The following is a 21,178-nucleotide window of genomic DNA, read 5'->3' on the forward strand; positions in this document are numbered from 1 at the left end:
TTGCATGTGGAAGGGCAGACAGATGTGCTTTCCCTGCCTTATGGCTTTCCATGCAGGCACGTGGAAGGGCAGAGAGGTGTCCTCTCTCCGCCTTATGCTTTCCACGTAGGCGCGTAAGGAGGCTTTCTTTGTAGGCCCGAGGAAAGGCAGAGGGGCCCCAGAACAGAGCCATACTGCCAAATATGATACTGCAAATGGAAATAAAGTTCTCTTTGACTAAAGTGTTCCTGACTGAACTTGTATAATCAAGCAGGAAAAAGTTAGAGGTCAAATATTTGTATATTTTTGCGGTGTAATGGCTCAAGACAGACAGCTTCATTTGTCCTGTGACTTTCCTGATCTGGTTGTAGAAGAAAGACGGCTAATTGTTACACCAAGCGGAGCTATTTCCTAAATTATGGGTCAAAATGTCAGACCTTGAAAGTTAAAATATTTGGCATCCAATTTTCTGGAGAATTATCAGTGTCAGTCTGTCAATTAAATTGGCTCGGAGCGGAGGTGTGATGTGGCAGGGATCGTCTGCTGTTTTTGTCTGAATGAGTTTGGGTTAGACATAACTGCACACAAAGGGAGGCAGACTTTATTTGCTCTGGATTTCCTTCAGTGTTGGTCCTGCTGATGGTTTAAAATCACAGAAAGCGGACATCTCTCTCTCTGCTGTTTTCCTAATCTCTCTGTCTTTCCTTTCTCACTCACAGAATGAGATGTTAACGGTTTGTTCAGCGCTAAGCAGTCTCAGTCTTTTCTCTCTGAGCCTCTGAGCTCCTAATTGCTTGTGATTGTTGACATTGTTGAGCATACCCCCGCTACTCCACTGGTAATAAGATATAAGGCCTGCCCGGGAGTATTGAAGTCTATTTTATTAGTCTTCTTTCATGTTATTTTAGTCCTGCAAACAAGGACTCACAATGGCAGAGCTTGTTAGAAAAGATGCAGGCGTGCCCGTGCTATGTGTTGACACTGATTAGAGGAACTCGAGGGAAATCCTGTTTTAGTGTCATCCGAATACAGGATAGATATGGCTCTATTCAAGGCGGATGGGGCAAGCATTTTGATACGAAACTAGGGGCAACTGTGGAAAGAAAAATGTGACATTGAATGTCTAGGCAAACAGAAAAGACAAGGAATAAAAAAGCTTCAGTGATGTGCAGACAGAGGCAGGGCCATGAGGTATAAATAAACTTTAATTCTAAACCTGCAGTTTCCATTTAACTACATATTTATAGACTGCTTTGAAACTAAAAACTCTGTATAACTTTCAGAAAATGAACTTGTTGCATTCAACTGTGGGTTTCATAAGTGTAGGTAGAGGTAATGGGGATGACAATAGCATTTTTTGACCCACACTGAAAACACAACCTTGTGGCTGTGTTCTGTTCCCAACTATTAAGGCTACTTTTTGTACAGAAATTGATCTCGTTTTCATCGTGGATTTTGCTCTGAGTCATTGCCGAGCGTTGTCCACAGTGATGAAAGTGAAACCTCTGTGACCTCCACTCAAAACATTCAGTGAATGTAACCATGAAAAGGCAAGATGCTCGAGAAGGCAGTTAAATGCCTACAACATCAAAGTCTGCAAAACTGCACTTTGATGCGCGTTGTCCCTGAGTGCTCAAGGTTACAGCGTAATGGCTTCCACACAGATCTACAAGCCAGAACAGCAGCAGCTGCTGGCATCTTGAGGCATGACTGGGTTGTAATATTTACACTGCATATTTGTTATAAAAACAGACAGTGCTGGCTCAGATCTGCTCCATCACTTATCCAAATATTGTGATTAAAGTAATACCGACAAATACTCTCACCTCAAGGTCCATTTAGTAGCTATTGTGGATCATGTCACATGAGCCTGATCGGCAGATGGAGTTTCCCAGGTTCCAGATGTAATAGAAATGTAGATTTCTGTTGTTTTTTTTTTTTTTGGGGGGGGGGGGGGGGTTCAATCGTTGTCAAAGCGACTCACACCCATTTAGTGGCTGTTCTGAAGCTTTCAATCATATTGCATGATCTTCATCAGCACATAATGTCTGATCAGTTACCATGGAAATGGAAATGTTCAAAACTACAATATGTTTATGATTAAAGGCAGCAGAATAGACATAGAGGTAAGACTGCTTCATCAAGTGGTTTTAAGACAACCCAGTCTCAGTCCCAAGTCGTTGAATATCGGCGCTTGGGCGGTGACTTCCAGCATCAGACACCGAAGAAAAAAGCCATCCATTCATGTCGCCATGATGATGCCATTATTGTGAAATTGTGCCCAGTGGCATCTGAAAGAAAACATGGCGAGACAACAATGGTAGTTAAGGGGGTGAAAAGTCTGTGTGGGGCAGATGGGAGGGTCGGTGGATGGGTCCAACAACCACTGACTTTCACCCAGGAGGCTGGTGTTTGCTTCCCCATGGGAAATGCAATGTAACCACGTGCATTTGTTGTTGAAGGTAAAAAAAATGCGATGTAGTGTGTATACAGGTGATGACTTGTAGGTGACACCATCAGCTGGCTTGAGGCGAGCTCAGACCGGCTGGTTCACACCGCTGCAACTTCTCTCTGCAAGGTTCTAAAACAGTTTTGTCTCGTTGCGAATCATTGGCCTGAACTGGGTTTAGCTGTAACTCTACACCTTTGCCTCATTTAGTATGTGCAGAATTATGAATATGCGAGTTAGTCCCTGCTGTTCTCTACTCGCCCCTCAGTTGTGTAATTGAGGTGAAGTTTAGAATGAGGTTCACTTCCTGTTTCACTGTTCTGTATATGAAGACGTAAGGAATGTACCTTTCAGTAAGATGACCTCCATCTATGTTGATTTCTTTTGGTTGGATGATCAGAAGTGGAACCTTTTTGTGGCTCAATTTCTCTGTCAGGCCTGGGACAGAAGGCAGAGTATTCTGTTTCTGGACTGAGCAGTTAAATAATACGTACTTTTGATTGTTACTGCAACGTCATTGTGATGGTGTCGTGTAAACCCATGAGAGCGTTTTACATGTGGGTAAAACTGTAGTCTTAAAACTTCTGTGGTATAAAACTGAGCTCCGCTGCACAACAGACAGACTGTCTACATCTGTGTATCCATATTTTTATTGTTATTTTCTTCCTTTCCATTGGTTAGGGATTCGTCTTGTTTGAATGAACTTTATTGGAATTGTTACTGGACAAAACTGACATTCTGTGTGAACTCCATGTTGTGGCTGGTTGATTTATCCGTACAGTTGAGCAGGAAAGTGGCAGGTTCTGGCTCAGCAGAGAGGCCCATTAAGAGGCGTAGTGTGAGTTAACACAGCATACAAGAGTAATAAAAATTAACAGCCTGCCCATCTTAAAATAGTATATTTATTTGATTGAGTTATTTTTGCTCAATAGTACCCAATATCCTCCCACTTCCAAACAGACGGCTGTTACAGTACCTCTTTGGGGGGAAACAGCAAATGTACAATAAAATGATCACCATAATGAGGACCAGGCACAGAAGGAGCACACGGAGCAGCGTGAGGTGTGAGGCTCCCTCTGTGCGAGTCTGACCCCTGGCTTGTCTCTGGGGTGTTGGAGTCTGAGCTCAGGTATGTCTGCCGTGAGCGCCTGTAATGACAATGCCGAGGTCAGTCCTCGAACCCCCGGCTCCTCCTTAATGGAATAATGACCAGGACATGAAAAGTCCTGTCTATCACGTAGCCCCCAAGCCAACACACACAATTAGAGCTGGCATGTTTTCTCTCGCTCCCTCCCCGCCGCTCCGTGAGAGGGGATTTCCAGATGTTCATCATAAAGCGCTATGTATTTTCCAAAGAGTTGCCTTTTTCTCTCTCGCTCTCTGTCTGCGGCAATAAAATCAATTTGTGCTGTTGGGCTGGAGTGCCAATGAGCATGACCACACAGAGGAGTGTGAGCGCCATGCTGGTTCCCTGGATCAAACGCACCAACGGCAGCCTGTAAAGCTCTTATTTATGTGAATTCTTTTGATTTTATTATCGCTCTATCTGCTGCTACCAGGATACATGTGTCTACAAGCATTTGTTGTGTTTACGCAATCTGGGGTTACTCTGACAGTGGTGCTTTCCATGTCGGTGTGTGCACAGCTAACTCTTTCCTATGTGGTCATGTGAATGAGAATAAGCCACTTTTAGCTGCAGTCACTTGACTTCCCAGGGGCGAAGGGTTGGAGTTAAGACAACATAGCTCTGTGCCATGACAGTGTGTGACCCCCTGGCTGTAACCAGTCACCGTAACCAGTCGCACAATACATGGAGTGTGTTGTGTGCTATATGTAAGATTATTAAAAAAGTCTGTTTGTCCATAATCACATGTACTTGAGAGGTAATGACTGGAAAGAGAACTCTCACACACATTGTTGCACAGTAAACGTCTTTGTTTAAAGGAAAGCCAGTTGACTCTGCTCGCTGTTTTTCACAGTTTGACCTCGCAGGAGAGGGCCTCAACATACGGTAGAGAGTAGCAGGGAAATCCTTTAGCTACTTGATTTTATCTGTGAGCCCCTGTCATAGTGCTGATGCATCTTGGACACATGGACACTGCCATTGTCCTCTTGCTACTGTCTCAATGACCGCAAATAACCTGACCCAGTAACCCAGTAACATTTATGTTAGATAAAGTTGCAATAAAAAGAGTTTATGAAAGTTCATATTTCAGAGTTGTGGTAGACCACAAACTCTGCTGGAAACCACATCTAAATCATGTAAAAACAAACATGTTGAAGTCTACTGCACTATTGCACAAAACAAAAGACGTCTTCAATCTAAACTCATTACATATATGTTATCACACATTTGTAGCTCCATACATTACCTGCTGTGTGGAGGTTACAGGATACACATACAGTACATACACAAATCCATTTGTTTTGCTACAGAAGAGAGCTATAAGAATTGTAAACAGCTGATTATCATGAACCATCCTTCATTTTTTTAACTCACATGCTCTCAGATAAAGAGATTTGGTGAACTTTACAGCTGCATAATTAATATATGACGTAAAATGTCAGTATGAACCAAAAGTAGCTTGTATGTTTACAAAAACAAAGATAAGAATAAACGCAAAACAAAGATGTTTAACATTCAATGAAGTTAATTTGTGGAACAGTTTTGAAAATGACTTGAAAATGTGTACTACACTTAAAAGATTTAAGTATATATATATATATATATATATATATATTTAGAAATAAGATGATTAACAAATATAAAACCAAGTTAAGAACACTAGTGTGTGTATATAAATTTTGTTTGGGAATTTAGGGTATATATAATATACATGTATTTTATTGTGCTTGTTTTATTTTCCTTTTCATTGCATAAATCTGGAGGGTACGGAGCAAAACAATGAATGTAAAAAGGGAAGGTGCAACTCAACTAAATGAAACTAAATTAAATTAAATTAAGCTGAGCTAAACTAAGCTAATCAAACCCAAGTAAACTGCTTAAATTAAACTACACTAAAACTAAAAGACATTAGATTAAGTTAAATTAAATTAGATTAAATTAAGCTAAGATAAGCTTAACTAACCAACTAAACTACTTAAATTAAACTAAACTAAACTAAACTACATTAAATTACATTAAATTAAATTAAGCTAAGCTAAACTAAACCACACTAAACTAATTAAATTAAACTAAACTAATTTAATTTAATCTTATTTAATTTGATTAAGCTAAGCTAAGCAAAACTGAACTAAACAAACCCAACTAAACTAACTAAAATAAAACAAAACACGACAAAACTAAATGAAACTAAACTAAATTAAATAGAGTTAAATGAAAGTAAGCTACGCTAAGCTTAACTAACTTAAACAAATCCAACTAAACTAACTAAATTGAACTAAACTAAATTAAAATTACTTAAATTTACTGACTTAAATTAGCTCATTTTGTTGACTCTGATTAGTTTTATTGATTGATTACTTTGTCGAGCTTCTCCTCAGTTTGCTCACTAACACTAACTGTCAAGGCTGCGTGGATGAATTATGGATATTGCTGTTTAATATTGTACAAGCAGCGAGCACAGTTTACTGATCTCATGATTACAGCCACTATAAGCATTAGGACTCGCCAACATATTTACACAACATATCACAATCATAAAATGATCTAGCTTGTTGGGAGTGTGAAATGGCGAATACAGTATTGTTGCATTGTTCATGACATCTGCACTCATACTCTGCGTGTGCACAGATATATGCTGCCTACATATATACCCAGCTTTTTTATTGCATTCCATATGCTTTGATACCGAACTGTGTGTGTGTGTTCAAAGATAAGATGGAGAACAGAGGGAGGAGAACAAAGCGATTATGCTTCTCTTATGTCGACATAATAATACATTTCAGCACTATTACCCCACACATTCATCCTACACAGATATCTTCACAATAAAAGATAAGACTCCAACATTTTGCTCTGCCATTTGTGCATGCTGTGGAGTCCTTAAGTGATGTGGAGATAACCAACCCAGCCTCCCATTCAGCGTGGTTTCCTGGTGCAGGGACTGGGAAATGGTAGACCACACTGCTCGCTCTCAGATGGATACTTCGCCCGGAGCTACACACCCCGGCGACCACAAATGGACCGGGCCTGCCTGTAATAAATTGGCGGAATTGGGTCGCGGACTTTAAGAGAGAATCATTATCCAACTGCGCTTTTGTCAGGATGTGGTGTTTCACGAGCATTCTCTCACTTTCTTCTTGTTCTGACTCCCCATTAGCAGCTCAAATGTCTTCCATATGTCTGTTTGTGTACGGCACGGCTGCTCTCTTAAAACTGTTCCCTTTGTGGTCGGCTGCAAACACGGCATCGTGAGGAGTGTGTGCGGTAAAGCCATATGTTAGCGTTGACCCATCATAGTAACCTGCTTTGATATCTGAAAGGTCTGTGACCAGCTCTGAACCGAGAAATATTACACCTTGGAACTTTTAAAGCTCGACGCCTTCCCAGCTGCTTTCCTGGTCCCAGATTTTTGATAGCTGCAAATAATTTTCATAATTATGTCCCCCTCCAACTCACTGTCTGTGAACGCGCTTATGTTTAAACAGGTGGAGAACTCTTTTTTTTCCTTCACTGCTTTGTCTGTGACACCCCCAAGGAAACAAGGGGGAGATAAAAGCGTGCCGTATCGACATCATTTTTCACATTATTGGATAAAAACGAACACGGACGTCTCTTTGATTTGATTTCAACAAATGTCATGTTTTATATGGCATTGTATTCCAGGCCTAACATGGAATAATCTGATTCTCCTTCCCTGGATAATGCCATTACACTGACTGATTTTTTCTCCTGGCTATTTCTCATGCATTTCTCCTGGCATGGCGTCATCCGCCTCGACCCGTCAGTTTTAAACCGAAGCGTCAAGCACCTCCGGATTCCTCGCCACTTCCTCTCAAATCGCATTAAAAACTTTCAGTGTGCGTGACTAATTATTTTCTCACCACCGCATTTGGCTCCGGTAAAATAATTTCTCCTTTTCCCTCACCGTTCATCTGATATTCGTTTATGCACTCTGCACTCGCTGAGCCGGGAAAATGTGTTGTTGCAGCGAAACCTGAAACATATGAGTCCAATTCACTTCACCCACGTGGAACACCAGTGTTTTTTAGGACTCGAGAAAGGACTTGTTATGGACGCTGAGTGAAATGTAATTGCGCTGTTATTGCAGCTGTCCGAGTGAGGAGGAAAGCAGACGTTTAAAAAGCACAACATGTTTCCGAGAAGACATTTTTGCTGACACCCTTTCTGGCTGCCAACACACACCTCTATCCCATCAGTTCACTCTGTCATCTACTGTTACCCCTCGTCCACTACACAGCCAACAAACACAAGCACATACACAGATTTTCCTCATTCAAGAAGCTCTCTTCCTAAACACTGATTCCTCTAAAATTGCGTAAATTATTAGGTGATATTTACTTGAACAGAAATGTATGCACACGCCCCCACCTGCCCACCACATCACTGTCCGAGCCTTATAAGAGCTGACACTCGGTCAAGCCGCGCTCGCTGCACCTCCTCAGCTCACCTCTGTTTAATTTGCTTGTCATGTTCTTTCATCAGCCAGCTCGTTAGCAGCGTGCTGGTGTTGAGGGAGATGGTATCGCCATGTCAACCCTGTCGATGATCACACAACAAACACACATACACACTGGTACAGGTTTGTGGTGTGTAGTCGAGTCGCACACTTATTAGTGAAATGAGGCAGTGGCTGCTGAACTGTATTTTATGTCTTCAGCATACTAGAAATACACAGCATACATTTAGCAAAATATGACTTTATTATATAACATTTTATTAGCTATAATAAGGTGCTCTGATTCACACAAACAGAGAGCGCAGAGAGAGTAATTTGCATGAGCAGTGAAGTTTAAAATCCAGGGAAAACGGGCCAGCAGTAATGTGGCCAGTCCACAGATTAATTGTGAAGTACAGTAGTGAAACACATTTTAAATCCTGTAAAGGAACAAATACTGAGCTCCAAAGTCACTGATGTATAAATTAAGTCTGAACCAGTCAGACATATGACATTTAACACATCAAACCATGGCAATCAATATTCATTTTAAGGGTTTTTTTTTTCAGAAATTTTGAATTATTATGAAGTATATTTGATCAGTGCACTTGAGAATACCTATACCTACCCAAATTTCCAGCCTCCGTTTCTTGAGTTTCTAGTTGATTCCAACGATCATTCTCAATGCTTTTTCTCTTTGGACATCATCATGACACTCTCCAGCACCGTTAGTGTTTGGCTGTTTGATGTGATGACTTTGCCAATAGTCCCTTTCAGCTGTGAAGACACTGGGAGATGTGTTGAACTAATTTTAACTCATCCGTATTTTATTTTGTCAGCGGCAGTAAAACGCACGTGGCATCAGAGACTTGTGCAGATTAAACTGGGATAACACTTTAAGACTACAAACGGACTCAGAACTCTCCAGCCAAGCAGCATCAGGACTCCACATAACCCACAATGCAACACTCATTAAATTACAGACTCACCCTGTAACGCAGGGACCGGTGCAATTCAAAGAGAACATCTGCTGTTTGGAACCTCAAAGACAACCCCACAAACATTTTATTTTTTTCTATTTTTCCGGGAAGAAATATCCTGTCATTTTGTGGTCGATATGTTTTTTATTTTCTGTTTTGTATGTTGATGTCGCTTTTGGAGGCTGCATTAGGAATGTCATTACAAACTCTACGCTGTCTGGCATTCCTGTAAATACAAACAGGAGTATGCACGCACATCCAAATCAGCGTGGGCAGGTGCTGAGCCGAAAGTATGTAAGCAGTTACCAAAAAAATGACTTGCTCACACACTGCAGGGCGTCAGTGTCCACTTATTTGGTGCTCAAGTTTGCATGTCGAAGTATCAAAGTGTGTTAAAAACTGAGTAGCAGGTGGCACCTTGTATGGTAGCCTCTGCCACCGGTGTATGAATGTGTGTGTGAATGGGTGAATGTGACTCGTAGTGTAAAAAAAAACAAAAAAAAACTTTCTAAGTCATGAGAAGGCTAGAAAGGCGCTATACAAGTGCAAGTCCATTTACCATTTATGTTTTGAGGTTAGTATTCTTGCGTTGTGTAGATGAAATGATAACCCACTCTCAGTCACTGTTCAGCTTGGACTCGCATTTATTTCAGCACTGGTGAATATAAAACAAGAAAATCAGTCTTCATAGCCAGCTCTCATTGCCAGTGCAGCTCAGCATGCACTGAAACAAAATGATATTGATATCCTGGCTTCATATGAGCAGAGGAAATCCGCTCGTCGCTAGGCTAATTTATACAGTGTAAAATGCCATAGGCTTGTGCTAATAACGTTAGCGTGTTGTATTTGTTTGGAAAACGTGTTTAGTATAAGACAGTTGTTTTGTCAGTGAACTTTGTGAGTTGTAATGGAGCTGAATTTTATAACATTACCTTTGTTAAATGTTGCTGTTGTCCCTGGCTTCATATGAGTAGAGGAAAAGTCAGCTAGCAACTAGGCTAATTTACACAATGTAAAATGCCATAGGCTTGTGCTAATAACATTAGCATGTTGCATTTGTGGGAAAATGTGTCCAGATAAAGACAAGTGTTTGTCTGTGAATGCTGTGAGTTATAGTGAAGCTGATTTGTGTACTTGTGTTTGAAATTGTCTCTATTAAGCCATGTTTAATGTGTGTTTAATGTGTGTTTTGAATCAACTAAACTTTACAGCACTTCACAGAAACCTCTGCCGCCTACTAGTGTTCTGTAACTGCAGAGTGATACAGACACAACCCCGCACAAGTATAAATGCTAACAATGGCGTAGGCCACATGCCTAGGGTCTGCCGCACAACTATAAATCCCGCTTAATGGCCAACAAGCTAATCACCCACACAGTAACCTGCACAGCTACTTGCTCCAAATACATCTCCAACCACCCAACATCATCACAGAACATTAATTAGTGTTTTCAGGAGCTTTTTTTGGCACATTTATGGCAATGAAAAACACTTTTAACCATAACATAAAGTATTATCCACGGAGCTTAGCCAAAGTCAACCTACCGTGAGTCCAGAGACAACAGACTGTAACAGAGCACGAGAGCACTGCTCTTGTAGACTCTGAGGCAATCTATTAAGCCAAGGATTCCTAATTGATATAAAGATCTTATTTGGTGTATTATGCCTTTAAAGATATTATCGGGGGCTTTTCATCCACTGCCACAGGTGCATGTTTAGTGCCATTGTCATCATGGAATCACACCTACTAACTACCTGTTCCCCAAGTGTAGCCTTACACACAAGAGGCATCACACTGACAAACCACCTGCTGCGCTGAGGGAAATATATTCCATCATCTAAGTTTGTGTGTGTGTTTCCCCTCATTTCCAAAGACAGCAGTGTTCTGGCTTCATTACTGTGTCTTAACTCGTCATTTGGTGGATGTTACAGGTGAGCAATGGGACGGAGACGCCAAGCGGACGCCACTCAGTAACAGTCGACACTCAGGTCCAGAAACAGCAGCAGGAGGACAGAGATGGTTTCCAACAGGCACAGAGACAGTACAGCTCGTTGCCACGGTGAGACCTCAGCTCCCTCCCCTCTCTGTGACTTATCACGTTCTTCCTGCCCTTTCTCAACCTCTTCATTTGACTTTTTCCGATTTCCATCAATTCCTTGTCCTCATATTTGTTCCTTTTACCCTCTTTTCTCTACACTTTCTTTAACGTATCTCTTTGGTCACAAAGTCAGTCACCACAAAGCCACGTTCAACTCATCTCCAGACAGAAAACCCTTTGAATGAAATCATTTAATGTGATCGCCTGGAATTATTTGACTGATATTCACTTTCATTAAGTCAATGTTGACCCTGAAGAAGTGGTGACTTTGTCACAAGCATCAGCCCCCCCTCCCCCTCCCTCCAACATTTCCAGTGTGATGAATAATTGCTCCAATATCATGTTTTTAAAAAGGAATTTTCTCCTGGCAATCTCTTGCCTTACACAGCTTGAGTTCAGAGCTACAACCGCTGCTCTTCATCTCCTCCATCTTCCTGTTTCGATTCTTTTGCATATTTTTCAAAGACATGCCAATAAAGCTTACCATATCTTACATCTCGAGGCGTTTGGGGGGAGAGAGTTTAGTATCGGTATTTGCATTTCCTGCCTTTACTCTGTACGTGTGTGTCTGCTCCTCTACCAATCCTCTGAAGCTCTCTAATCACACTTTAGTCAATGCAAATTGCAAAGCCAACAACTGCTGGTGGAAAATGTTCACTTTTTAAGTTCTTACATCCTTAAAGAGGAAGTCACCAAAGATTCACAGTCTATACTTTGACTGACTGACGCAGGGATTTAAAGATAGTGATAAAATAAACATAATTTCCTCTCTATGTTTCCTGATTGAAAACAATCCAATGTGAGTTTTTGTATCGTGAAATGTACAGCGTGTTCTAAATGTTGTAAGTGAAGCCAGAATGAAGTCTGATTTATTTAAGTTTTGCTGCTTTGCCAGTTTAAACAAAGACAGAACACTTTAAGTGTGTGTATACGTGTGTGTGTGTGTGTGTGTGTGTGTGGTCTTTAATTTTCTTGGCCGGAGTAACTCTGCTCTCCTGTGATTTTAATCTCGCCTTGCACAAACAGCAATCATTTCTTCATAACCATCCTCTTTTGCTCTGCTGTCTCAGAACAGTCACAGCCGGGTCGATTAAAACATGCTCCCGTCTATAGCTATGGATTTGCGGGTCCACATGGATGCATAATCAATGCGGCCTGTATAAGCCAGAGTGATCTGTGCATTCACTTCATATGTGTTATCTGCTGGCATCTCATGTGATGTGACAGTTGCTTCCAGCCCTCCCCTCTCGCTGAGCTCCTTCTCTTGGGAAAGTTGGTCTGGCGGGCCAAAAAGCCAGGCGAGGACGGCCTTTGATATGCATTCCTCTCATAATCTCATAGCGTCTTTTAGCAAAGAGTCGCATGAGCTCAGGCTTGACGTTTGACCCCGGCTAAGGCTTTTTCAGAGCTTGTGTCTCGACGCGGCTCCTCATTAAAGAGCTAAAGTCTTATATCCCCAGATTAATAACCGCAATTCCTCTAACTCCAACCACCTCTCTTCTGGAACCCCTTCATCCTGTCCTTCTCCTCCAAAACAGGAAGCCTGAGCAGTCAGCCGAAAAGGGGACATTCCCTAAAAAAAAAAGAGCTTCCAGAAGAGGCCATGGTAGCTGGTTATCTGATGACGGCCAGGCTTAGCTGGCTGTCTGGGATGTGAGGATTGGAAGAGCACTAATGAAGGCTTGTTGTCGGAGCAGGATTAGCGGTGACAGGCAGTGGAGGGCGAGAGGGGCCGGGAGAGGAACGAGTGTGTTAGTAGGAAAGAGAGACCACTGATTAGCCTGAAAGAGACACACAAAAATACACACACATAAATGTGGTCAAGATAAGGTTCTTAAATGTGGCCTGAGTGAACTGCCAGTAGCTCCTCCATCTCTCCCGCAGCCAAGACAACATTGTTCCACGCTATAAAGAAAACATTATTCCAGGTTTGTAGACAATTTATTTGTACAATATAGCAACGATTGTTCCACTGCCCATTGCACGCATTTGGGTTTTTTTCCCTAATCACTTTGCGTCCGTGCATGTGTGTGTGCTCTCTCCTCCATCTCATAAACTCTGATTCTTCCCAGCTGTTTTAAAGAAACACACAGCGGCCACAAATTTTTCTGCAAGCCAACTTCCTGGCTTTGTTTGTTATGTTCTGTCATTCTAAATTTACCCCACTCTTTGGCATGATGTATTTTCCCATCCCCTCCCTCTGTAGATGTAACTAATCCACTTTGTGACATATTCTGGCGCAGGAGTAGAGGTGATAAGAGAACCAACTCCCCTGACGCATCAATCACGATCACATTCCTGTGGAACAATGCCATTTCTGCTCTGCTCTCATCGCCACTGAAGACTTCCCCCTAAATTTCCCTTCTTCCCTTTTCTACTTTAAAACCTAAAAGGTCACTCTGGAAACACAGATCGCTGCCGCGTGCAACAGGCGTCCGGGGTTTCCAAATAAGCGGCTCCCTCATGAGCGTCGCTGGCTGCTCTGTAAGCCAAGCCGGGGTGTAAATGCATGGCGACTCGCCCAGACAGCCAAAACCCAGATATGGAGCATGTGGTGGGGCTCTCTCTACAGTCTGTCCCTACATCTGCCCCTCCGCCAATTACCCTCATACTTACACATGCTCTACATGCGTGCACACACATACACAGAGCGGGACAAGATAATGTGTTTGTGTCACACATGTACGGAACATAAATGCAGAAGTGTGGACTTAAGCTAACAAAGGCTCAGATACGAACACGCTTCCCTTTGATACTGTGGACCACACTCATTAGTGATGCTGGGTGTGTAGGCTCCTCATTAGCATTACATAGAGATGGCGATTAAAAAAATGTCTAAAGGGGACCTATGATGCGTCTCCTTTGTTTCTGTCACATATGTATCATGTTACAGTGTTGGATGTGCATATTAAACATAGTAACAAGTAATCCCTGTGAATAAAAACCTCAGACCATTCTGAATACTCTGTTTCCAACTGTTTTTTTCCACTTTTAAGACAAGCTCACTGCACCTCATGACAGATTCCTTTATATGGTCATCTGCGCCACGCACCCTACTGCAAATACATCACATAGCCTACACTGCTACATGTAGCTACATGCTAACATCAGGCAAACATACAAACTTACTGGTGATTGTAATTGTTAGAAATGCCGCGACACAACATTATAGTCATTCCCCAGCTGCAATGATGGTGCAGAGACGCCAAGAGCACCGATACGGAAGACCCAGAAACACTTAAACAGTACTTTGACATGCACAGTGAAGTCGAACTAAGGTTACAGCTCGACAAGGACTAACTGGACTACTGTCCTTGTACAAGTATACAAGCACAGGAGGGGAGTCGATGTATTAACTGAAGTACGTCCGACTCCTCTACAATAGGTGCCAATATGCCCCCTTTCAGCTTGTTAGCATTGGACCTTTTTCCGGTTGACCTATTACGTCACAGACCAAACAATTGAGCGTCGACCAGCTGCTCTGCCACTTTTTTTCCACAGGTCACCTTTCACCTTTCCATGTTTTCCTCCATCCATGTACTTTAAAATATTTAACTCTTTCAGCTGACGCAGAGTGAATTGTATCTCCTCGTCTGTCCAATAATGCACGGCTCTGGATGTTGATTTTGCCATGTTGTTACAGGCTACTTCTTCTGTTACGACTTCTGGGTCAGAGCCCGGAGTGAAAAGTGTTTGGGTCTGATTGACTGTTGTTATGCCCCTGGGCAGCAGTATGTGACAAACAAAACTCAACTACTGACCCAAAATAACCACATAAGACACCTTTCAAACACTCAAATCAATGGGATTTATTAACAGATAAAACAAGGAAACAAGACAACAAAGATCCCAGGCTGAGAGGCAGGAGGATCAGCAGTCCCCACACCAGAGGCCTCTCTCTCCTCTGCTGCTGCTCCTCCATGCCAGGTGCACTGCATCTCGTTAAGCAATGCAGCACACCTGGGCAGATCTACAGTGGAGGGAAAAGGGACACAGCACAGCCAAAGTAATACAGCTCCCAGTCACATTATCTCAAAGTCTGACTTTGAGAAAGTTGCTGTAGTACGATTTCAGTCAGAACAACATCTTTACATGTGTTTTAAAAGTCTGGTTTCAGTCGGACAAACACAATAAATCTTTCGTCTCTAAAGTCATGTAAACCAAAAATACAAGTATGAACCTAAAAATGAACATAATAGGTCCCCTGTAAGGGAGAGTTGAATTTATGACAAGATAACTGAAGATATAATTGCATTGCTCGTTTGTGCTGCAAGTCGAGCCTTTATTTTTGCAGGAGATTGCACCAGGTGGCAGACACACATGCACAGTAACATTAACTTGTCAACTATCTCAGGAGCTTGTAGGAGGAAACAGAAGCAAGTCCCTAACGTATAGCTACAGTTTTGGACAACCATGACTTCTCTTATGTGGCTACATGTAGTCTCCATTTCTACGAAGCCTTTAACCTACAGCACAAGTACAAAGTATGAATCAGTCGTATTTGGTTCAGTCAGATTTGTAATCTTATTTTTTCCTGTGGAGTTTTAGAAAACACTTGATATTTTGTTGAAGCCCGAGTGCCTTGGACAGTAAATAGCCTGTTCTGTCTTTTGTTCCTGTCGGCCTCTCTGCAACGAGTCTCGGCCAGATAAGAAATTCAGGCATTTTGTCCTAAAAGCACGTCGGGCCCCTGTGTGCCTCTGCAGGCTTTTGCGCCCTGAACTCAAAAGCCTCTTAAGCGCACAGCAGGTCAGTGAGGTGTGAATGGGATTTCTCTTAGCACCCCTGACGCAAAAGGCACTGTCACAGGTCTTCCATCGCACGACGGCCCTAATGGATCCTAATAATGGAGGAGCAGACTCAACACTTTAGCCAAAGACCTGGCAGTTCCTGATGACAGCTTTTCAGGGCCAATTTCCGGAAAGGGGAGCATGTGTGGCGGAAGGCGAGCTTGGACGTCAGGTTTTTTTTGTGTGTGTGTAAGAGATAATATGTGTGCATCTTGGGCCGTCCTGTCAGTGCAGGGGCTGGCAGGCAGACTGAAGATGAGTAGAAGGCGGATAACGCCGTGAGGCCTGCCATTACTCTGTCTGTGCTGTAAGTGCACCCGTCTGCATCGCTAAAAAATAGTTAAATGGATGAAAGCCGCCATTTTTCTCAGCAAGGTTTTAACATTTGTGTTTGTTTACGATGTGGAACTAATAGTGCTGTGGGCGTTTCAGGCTTCCCCCGTCTGTTTCCTGTCTCTTTCATGTCTCTGTCTTCATGTCACTGGATTCAGTGTAATCATGCAGCAGACTATAACAGATCCCTCTTTGCTCCCCTCATGTTGCCCTCAGTATTTTAACTCAGCACCACCACATCCCCCTTTTAATCCCGCAAAATGTGAAAATGGCAGCATTCTCTGCTGCAGTGCAGTTCCTTTAGAATTCCCCTTCAATGGTGCTGACCCAAAAAAGCAATCTTTCCTGAGCAGTTGCTGTTTAAGGTGACTCACTCAACAGCCTGATTGACCTCTTTACCTGTCTCTGTGTGTTTAGGCAACCTCGTAAGAACCCCAGCACGACGTCCCAGGACTCGTGGGACAAGGTGTACATGCCAGCAGAGGGATTCCAGACATCCAAGGAGAACCCTCGCTACTCGGGCAGCCAGGGATCACGCAACGGCTACCTGGGAACGTCCAGCTTCAACGCCCGCGTCCTCTTAGAGACTCAGGAGCTGCTGAGGCAGGAGCAGAGACGCAGAGAGCAGGAGGCCAACAAGGCCAGGCCACCTCCCGCTCAGGAAACCCCCAGCGGCGGCACCTTCGACCACAACAGAGACCACACTCAGGCCTCAGGCTCTGCTCCGGCCCCGCCACAGGCCCTGCCTCAGTTAAAGGGGCCCTACAGACAAGACGTTCCCCCATCGCCTTCTCAGCTCGCCAAGCTCAGCAGGCTCCAGGGGTCCGAGAAAGGGAGGCTGTTTTACTCCTGAGACATGACGAGGGACTGGAGAACTTTTGATTTTTGGAGCATTAAGAGGGAAAATACAAAGAGGGCAAAGAGTCTGTTTTTTGTTAAAAGCTGAGACACAAAGATTTTTATGGGACTGCGAACAGAAAATGTTAATATTTTAAAAAAAAAAGATTTTTTATGATACGAAACATTATCTTTTTAGTTGCTTAAAAAAAATAGAGATCTTTTACTGTCCAGAATTGTGATCATCTAACTCTGAGTGCAAGTGCCTTCTAGTCCATCATCTGTTCACCTTTTGTCGGCTTCAGCCCCTTTTTTATTGGCTCACGATTTGCAGCTTTGACCCATCCATCTGATACATTCAGGCGAGCAGACATCATGGCAGAAGGCGACCGGTTTTGGCCGTCACTGCATCGCCACATCTGACAGCAGCATGTCCTAAACACAATAACCCCGAGCACAAGACACGGCCCAGGCATGTTTGTGCACCATTCGGGCGCCGGCGTTGACCTCAGTCGATATCACGCTTGTGTGAAGGTGGCTTATTTGTTGCTGTTCACGGGGACTTTGTCGAGCACTTCGCGTTCATGTGAGTGTGAAGCATGTGTGTGTGAGTGTCGGCAGGAGCTGGCATGTAGCGACAGAGTGTGGAGGTTAAGCAGCTTGTGTGAACTGTGGAGTCTTGGGTTTTGGTTTCAGATACAACACTTACCCAGAGTGTGTATCTTCCTTCCAGCCCCTTCCTGTATTCAATATGATAATCCTGAATCCCGTCTTCCTCTGCTGGCTGCTCTATCTCCGTTTTTTCCCCTCACTTTGTCACCCTCACCATACGGCGCTCTCAGTGGAGGGAAACAGCTTTAGACCTGCTTTATTCCCACCCTGTCCCGCCCACCCCGGGAATCCAACGGTGTAAATGGGGTCAGGTCTGGGTTATTAATTAATGTACCTCATTAAATATGAATGGGCCCCTTTGTGTGTGTATGTTGTCACGTATGGCGAGAGGGAAGAAACAGCGACCTTGCCGATGTGGCTCTGGCCCCGTCCTCGCCTTGGACGATGTGGCTGTAACCGAAGCCCGCTGGCCCCTAGGTGTCTGAGTTGTTCCTTGCTGAATATTTCATCAGGGTGGTTACACTGGGAAACCACATCGCCTGTGCAATAGGTGGCCTCAGTGTGGGGCCGCCCGTCCATCGGCCCGGTACAATGGAGCTGATTTTGTTTTCCTTTCATGATTATTTCCATTGGTAGAAAACCACTCTGGAGCCTTTCCGCCGTTCAATCAATAATTAGCAGTGCAATTTCAGTGTGTGGGAGAGAGTATATGTGTGACCCCGTGTTTGTGTGTCTGTCTTTGTATTTCCATCACGGTACGAACGAGCTTTAGGCAGACTGAGGATGTTTTTTTTACAATGTAAGGTTGTTTTTCTTGAAGGGTAAATGTGAGGATTCATTTTGGGTTAAAATTAGGGTCAGTTCAGGGAAAGTACGAAGATTAAAATTTGTTAATTGATTTACTTTGAATTCTTGTTCATTTATTCAGATAGGGTCATTTTTCCCTTCAGTACATAGTATGCTGTTACTATAGCGACCTAGTGACTGTGAATCTGTGCATTAATGCAGCAGGTCAGTAATCAAATTTATAAGTACACAAATCAGCTTCACTATAACTCGCAGCATTCACAGACAAACACTTGTCTTTATCTGGACACGTTTTCCCCACAAATACAACATGCTAACGTTATTAGCACAAGCCTATGGCATTTTACATTGTATAAATTAGCCTAGCGACAAGTGTAGATCTCCTCTGCTCATATGAAGCCAGGATAAATCACACACAAGACTTAACATGCTATTTTGGTGGAGGCTTTATTGTCTTCACAATTTAATGTTTCTTATCTGTGAAATACAACTAAATAAAAGCTTTGTTTCCACTGAGGGAAATGGTTTCACCTAACAAAATTAGACAGGAGGTCTACGTCGCTATGATGTCTAGTGACATATCTGGGGAGGTGCACGTCAGGCTACGGTGTAGGGTACGTCCAGCAGTATAAAGTATAAATCCTGCAGACTTCATGAGGCTGCTTTGGGTCAGTTTCAGTTTGAGTCGGTCTTGGGATGGAATTATTTTGAATACAGGAATGTATCGCTACATGTTATGTTCTTTCCTGCTGCGCTTCTGTCCCAACGATACTTTCCCTGTCATAAACATGCATACAAAACCTGGTACGTGTATACATGGCCAAGAAATCAGCATTTTTCAGGAGAAGTCAGCCCTGCCCTGATCACTGGAAAATCCAAATGTTTCCTAGTTTTTTACAGTAAGAGCAAAACACCAAGCAGTAACCTCTGCAGCTGGAAAATGAAGCCAAAGCTGAAGTGCCAAAGACCGCAGTTAATTTAATGGCCACTGGAGGCTGGCTTAAAGCGAGTCAATCCCCATAGACCCCCATGTTGAAATGCTAACTTTACAGCAGAAATAAACATGTGTACAGCCTGGTAAAAAAACGACAATTTTGATCTCTATAGCTACTTCCTCCGCACTCTAGGCTACGTCCATTTTTGTATAGACCCTTTAACTGTTGGTAAACAGTATGACGTTTTTTGGTGGGCGGGGCTTAGCTGGAGGAGCTGGAGGCAAAACAACTCTCCACAGACATTAGCTCTTTTTGAAAAGAGCACAGGACATTACTATGCAACACCTTTAGTGAGAGGTACATTTTTTACCACTCATCTAAATTAAACATTTATATTATACACTAATTGTCCACTGTTGTAAACGAGCAGTTGTTCATACAGAAGAAAAGGACTGTCGGATTAAGACCAGACAGTTTCAGTCAGGCACATAATGATAAGAGTAGGTTAAGGAGTAAAAATCTACTGTGGTTGAGAGTCTATGGTCCTCACAAGTACATAAAAAGATAGTGTTCTCACACATAAAAGGGGCGTGTGAAATACAGTATCGTGTATTTGTTCGTCTACCAGCGTTCCAGTGTGCGTGTGTGTGTATTTGTGTGTAGGTGGACATGTGTTTAAGCGTCTGCGAACGCTGCCAGTGACTGGATGCTCCAATATGTCTATGAATATGTCTTGGCAGCCATATGAACCACTTGGCTGCTGAGTGGGAGAGGAGCAGAGGAGTAGGAGGGAGAGAAGATGGGAGGCCTGACCTTGCAGATGATTCAGTCAATGGAGTAATCACAACTATTCCTCTGAGTGTGCACTACAAACAGGAGGTTACCAACAAGGCTGCGCTCACTTTTGCTGTCTCTTCTTCTTCTCCTCTTCATTTATCTCCTTCATGTGGTGCCGAATTAGACTCGGTCTTGTTTGTGTGTGTGTGTGTGTGTGTGTGTGTGTGTGTGTGTGTGTGTTAGTGAGGGGGTCCAACTCTGACACAGACGCTGTTTTAACTGATGTCTCATTGTGATCTGGGGAGAGGTTCAAGTGCCTGCAATATCTAAGGAGTTTTTTCCCTCCTCATATGCAAATTTGATAATATCCCATAATGCACGTTTATTATTTCTGTTGTGTAATTAATGTTTGTGCGCCGCCTCTGTGACACATGGATTCTTCCCATAAAGCTATTGTTTCGAGGGATTTTTTTTTTATCCTGGGAGAAATGAGAAATATATTGTTATTGTTTCATTGTGTTTTTACGACCATCCCTCATTGTATTTTATTATCCACAGTTTGGTACTATGGTGGTAAAAAATGACTAATATGTAAGCACAGTGCAATTTTCCTTTTTACAACAGTGGTATCATTAAGTTTTCTGCCATTCTCTGTACATACAATATAAACTTTTTTTTCTCAGTGAATAAATTGAGGGTGGATTCAAATCCTTGTAACAGTAATTTCCCTTGATTGTGCTGCTTTAACATTCACAAATGGTTTTTCTTCTTGATAACACACCAGCGAAATAAGATGCATAATTAAAGGCGAGTAATGAACACCTTATTTCTTGCTGCTGCCACGGTTTTTAATATGAAACGCATTTTTTTCTTTTTACATTATAATTATAAATTTGGCCAGTGTGTTTTTAAGCTGTATTTAGTAAAACTAAGAAGATCTAATACAAAGACGTTTTTCCTATCAGTCATCTGGTTGCCAGATCCCTCTTCGTGCCTTT

At 42.7% G+C, this 21,178-nt stretch overlaps 1 protein-coding gene across 4 annotated transcripts in view; it reads left to right on the forward strand.

Annotated features, from left to right (window-relative positions):
• Positions 1 to 20,888, forward strand: part of pard3aa (par-3 family cell polarity regulator alpha, a) — a 415,766-nt gene extending 394,878 nt beyond the window's left edge. For all 4 annotated transcript variants that reach the window (XM_050056584.1, XM_050056585.1, XM_050056586.1 and 1 more), the window contains 2 exons: positions 10,923 to 11,050; positions 16,630 to 20,888. In XM_050056584.1, coding sequence (XP_049912541.1) covers positions 10,923 to 11,050; positions 16,630 to 17,065 — 564 coding nt within the window. In that variant the 3' untranslated portion in view covers positions 17,066 to 20,888. The remainder of the gene's footprint in view (positions 1 to 10,922; positions 11,051 to 16,629) is intronic.
• The last annotated feature ends 290 nt before the right edge of the window (positions 20,889 to 21,178 follow it).

This window comes from Epinephelus moara, chromosome 11 (assembly GCF_006386435.1).
Source record: "Epinephelus moara isolate mb chromosome 11, YSFRI_EMoa_1.0, whole genome shotgun sequence".
In the NCBI taxonomy this organism is placed as follows: domain Eukaryota; kingdom Metazoa; phylum Chordata; class Actinopteri; order Perciformes; family Serranidae; genus Epinephelus; species Epinephelus moara.